The sequence below is a fragment of the Triticum aestivum genome, chromosome 2B (genome assembly GCF_018294505.1).
Source record: "Triticum aestivum cultivar Chinese Spring chromosome 2B, IWGSC CS RefSeq v2.1, whole genome shotgun sequence".
Taxonomy (NCBI): Eukaryota; Viridiplantae; Streptophyta; class Magnoliopsida; order Poales; family Poaceae; genus Triticum; species Triticum aestivum.
The window spans coordinates 451027058-451031803 of record NC_057798.1 but is presented as its reverse complement, the minus strand read 5'-3'; the positions used below and the strand labels follow the sequence as shown (position 1 = coordinate 451031803).

Sequence of the window (4746 nt, the reverse complement as noted above, 5' to 3'; positions counted from 1 at the left end):
CAAGTCTGTACGACACAAAACAGAAAAAATAAGCCCAAAACAAAAATAAGTATGCAGAACCGACCCAAAATTAGGGGCCCCTGGAATTTGGAAGTCCTGGGCGAGCGCACAGCTCGCACAGCCCCCTGGACGGCCCTGTTGAAGATGCTCTAAGCTGGAATGCCCACACGGCATCAAACGAGCCAACCACCCAAACAGGCGCATTCGAGCCAACCACCCAAACAGGCGCATTCGAACTGGACAGACGCTGAGGCAGGAGCCCAGCACCACAGGCTTGAGCCTGATAGCGGACGTGAGTGCGTGACACACGGGGACGAGGGTGTCGAAGCAAAGAAGAGAGACGCACATGAACACCACGATGCTATCAGGCCTGATTAATCATGTGGAGGGAGCAACCATGCGCCTTTTCACCTCTGGAAATTCATAGCTCACACTTTTTTTAATGGAAGCATGAGTTGGCAAACACATGCATTTTCAAACAAGGAAGATTAATTCTCAAATCACCATGACATGTACTCCCTCCGTTCCTAAATATAAATCTTTATAGAGATTCCACTATGAACTATATACGAATGTATATAGATGCATTTTAAGTGTGGATTTATTCATTTTACTCTGTATGTAGTCCACCTAGTGGAATCTATATAAAAACTTACATTTAGAAACAGAGGGAGTAGTAATTCTCAAACCATGCACCGATGAGTCCGCGAGGTGGAAACGAAGAAATGAAAATCAACATCCCAGTTGTCGAGTCGAGAAGAGGATGACACTGAAAGTATGCGTATTACGATTTCATTTACATATATGTACAATACATAATGTACCCTACATTTTTTTTGGAGCAGAGTGGTGTGGTCTTTTTTTTTTACGAAAATGCCATAGCTGGCCCGCATGCGTGCGGATCGGATGATCGGTCGGAGACGACGGACAACGGACACTCCATCGTCACCAACTGCTTTTGTCTGGGAGACAATAAATATTTTTTGTAAACAAAATAAAAATATAAACGAGGGTACTAGAAGGCGGTAACGGCATGGCCAGCTAAACGCGCTCCCAGCCGTTGGTTTGCGATCCCGTCCTCCCTCCCGTCCCCTACGCAACGTCGCCTCCACCGTCCATCCGTCGCTGCCACCTCTGTGCGCGCGCACGAGGGAGGAAGACGACGCAGCACACACACTCTCCCCGTGGGTCCCCTTTCCGGCTTGGCGTCTATCTCCTCTCCCCCCCATCCCCATGCACTGCACAGTACCCGCCAGCTTCCACCCCCGCCGCACACGTTGCTCCCCCTTCTCATCGCTTCTCAATTAATATCTCCATCACTCGGGTTCCGCGCTGCATTTCGGCCGGCGGGTTGAGTGAGATCTGGGCCACTGACCGACTCACTCGCTGCGCGGGGATGGCGACGTTCGCGGTGTCCGGCGCGACCCTCGGTGTGGCGCGGCCCGCCAGCGCCGGCGGCGGACTGCTGCGATCCGGCTCGGAGCGGAGGGGCGGGGTGGACTTGCCGTCGCTGCTCCTCAGGAAGAAGGACTCCTCTCGTACGCCTCGCTCCCTCCAATCTCCCCGTCTGTTTTTGGGCCCCCTTCTCTCTCCCTCGCCTCTCTGCGCGCGCATGGCCTGTTCGATGCTGTTCCCCAGTTGATCTCCATGAACGAGAGAGATAGCTGGATTAGGCGATCGCCTCAGGCCCTGGTGTTACCACGGCTTTGATCATCTCCTCCTTTCATGCTGATATTTTCTCACTCTTTCTTCTGTTCTTGCTGTAACTGCAAGTTGTAGCATTTTTTTGGCGAATAAGTTGTAGCATTGTCTCACTATTGTACTCATCCTTGCATTTGCAGGCGCCGTCCTGAGCCGCGCGGCCTCTCCAGGGAAGGTCCTGGTGCCTGACGGTGAGAGCGACGACTTGGCGGCCACTCCAGCGCAACCCGAAGAATTACAGGTACACACCGTCGTGCCGGAAAATCTTCATGCACCCGTTATTCACTTACCAAATATCGGATGAACCAAGCCGCGGAGGCATCAGGTTTCAAGCTTCTTCTATCAGCATTGTGCACTACTTCACTGCCTTGTGCAGTTTGTTAGCTGTGGCCCCGCGCTGGCTCTTGGGCCACTGAAAACTCAGATGGATGTGCATTCTAGCAAGAACTTCACAAAATAATGCACTGTTTGTGGTTTCGTTAGTCTGCTCTACAATTGCTATTTTTCGTGTGCTGTAGATACCTGAAGATATCGAGGAGCAAACGGCTGAAGTGAACATGACAGGGGGGACTGCAGAGAAACTTCAATATTCAGAACCGACTCAGGGCATTGTGGAAACAATCACTGATGGTGTAACCAAAGGAGTTAAGGAACTAGTCGTGGGGGAGAAACCGCGAGTTGTCCCAAAACCAGGAGATGGGCAGAAAATATACGAGATTGACCCAACGCTGAAAGATTTTCGGAGCCATCTTGACTACCGGTAATGCCTACCCGCTAATTTCGCTCATTTTGAATTAAGGTCCTTTCATCATGCAAATTTGGGGAACATCAAAGAGGCAAAGACTAGGGACCACTGTTTCATACAGTTCCCCTCATGGTCTGAGAATATGCTGGGAAGTATATGTATAATTGCTGGCTACAATTGGCTCATAATTGCAATACAAATAACTGTCTCCGATCATTACAATTACAGAGTGGCAAACTGATGAAAATGTGGTGGATGGGTTATGGATTTTACTTTGCTAATTCCTCTACCAAATTCCTGGGGAAAAAATCTACCAGTTGGGCAACTTAGTTTCTTATCTTTGTTGCCTTTTTGTTTTGGGGAAAACACACTGCTAAATTTGAATGATTTTGGGTATGCCTTGGTGGATTCAACAGATACAGCGAATACAAGAGAATTCGTGCTGCTATTGACCAACATGAAGGTGGATTGGAAGCATTTTCTCGTGGTTATGAAAAGCTTGGATTTACCCGCAGGTAAATTTAAAGCTTTACTATGAAACGCCTCCACTAGTCTAATTGCATATCTTGTAAGAAAATTTATAATTCCTGTTTTCCCCTCTCTTTTTTCCAGTGCTGAAGGTATCATCTAATTGCTTATCTTATAAGAAAATTTATAATTCCTGTTTCCCCCCCTCTTTTTCCAGTGCTGAAGGTATCACTTACCGAGAATGGGCTCCTGGAGCGCATGTACGTCTTAACAGACACCTTCTAATCTATTGTTAATGGTCACTATTCACCAACTAGCTTACTGAACTTACAAAATAGCTTACTGAATACTGACCAGTTACTCTAAATTTATGATCTGGCTTTTGCATCCTGTTACAGTCTGCAGCATTAGTAGGTGACTTCAACAATTGGAATCCAAATGCAGATACTATGACCAGAGTATGTCTACAGCTTGGCAATCTTCCACCTTTGCTTCGTAACTACTGATACATCTATTTGTATTTATTTAACTGTTTGCACGTTCGTTAAAGTTGAGCCTCAACTATATCATACCAAAATGGTATAATTTGTCAGTGTCTTAAGCTTCAGCCTAAAGATCCTACTGAATTTAGTCCATCCTTTTGAGATTGAAAATGAGTATATTAAGGGTGATTGAATACTTGCAACACTCCCATTTTTTGGTAGAACCTTTTGCATTATGTGTGCTTTTCCATCCACAATGAGCATATTTCCATGTTATCAGTGAAGGTTTGCTCCTATTGATGCCGATATTTGATATGATCTTTCGATCTTTTCAGGATGATTATGGTGTTTGGGAGATCTTCCTCCCTAACAATGCTGATGGATCCCCAGCTATTCCTCATGGCTCACGTGTAAAGGTAATCTGGCCAATTATTTAGTCGAGGATGTAACATTTTCGAACTCTGCCTACTAAGGGTCCCTTTTCCTCTCTATTTTCTAGATACGGATGGATACTCCATCTGGTGTGAAGGATTCGATTTCTGCTTGGATCAAGTTCTCTGTGCAGGCTCCAGGTGAAATACCATTCAATGGCATATATTATGATCCACCTGAAGAGGTAAGTATCAATCTATGTTACATTATTAAATGGAATTTCCAGTGTTACAGTTTTTTGATACCCACTTCATGTCTCACTGACATGTGAGTCAAGACAATACTTTCGAATTTGGAAGTGACATATGCATTAATTCACCTTCTAAGGGCTAAGGGGCAACCAACCATGGTGATGTGTGTATGCTTGTGTGACTTAAGATCTTATAGCTCTTTTATATGTTCTCTGTTGGTTAGGACATTCCATTTTGACCTTTTGTGACCATTTACTAAGGATATTTTACATGCAAATGCAGGAGAAGTATGTCTTCCAACATCCTCAACCTAAACGACCAGAGTCACTAAGGATTTATGAATCACACATTGGAATGAGCAGCCCGGTATGTCAATAAGTTATTTCACCTGTTTCCGGTCTGATGGTTTATTCTATGGATTTTCTAGTTCTGTTATGTACTGTTAACATACCACACGGTGCATTCACGTGACAACCTCGATTTTATTTTCTAATGTCTTCATATTGGAAAATGCACAACTTTGCTTCCTCTTTGTCTGATCGTTTTTTTGTCTCTAAGATTTCCATTGCATTTCGAGGTAGCGGGCATGTGAAAGTCGAATCTGAATATTTTTTGTCAGAGCACAGTTATATTAAATGCCATTGTTGTTGCAATAGCTTGGTATAATGTAGCCATGTTACTAGCTTAAGAAATATCGCATTGGAGCATCTCCAGCAAGCCATTTCCT

General features: G+C 45.0%; 1 protein-coding gene across 1 annotated transcript in view; it reads left to right on the top strand.

Annotated features, from left to right (window-relative positions):
* Window positions 1-1225: 1225 nt before the first annotated feature.
* Window positions 1226-4746, top strand: part of LOC123045387 (1,4-alpha-glucan-branching enzyme 2, chloroplastic/amyloplastic) — a gene marked incomplete at its 5' end in the record, with an annotated part of 10730 nt that continues 7209 nt past the window's right edge. Inside the window, 9 exon segments of the mRNA XM_044468418.1 lie at window positions 1226-1538; window positions 1842-1942; window positions 2220-2461; window positions 2863-2961; window positions 3132-3174; window positions 3313-3372; window positions 3732-3812; window positions 3896-4012; window positions 4302-4385. Coding sequence (XP_044324353.1) covers window positions 1397-1538; window positions 1842-1942; window positions 2220-2461; window positions 2863-2961; window positions 3132-3174; window positions 3313-3372; window positions 3732-3812; window positions 3896-4012; window positions 4302-4385 — 969 coding nt within the window.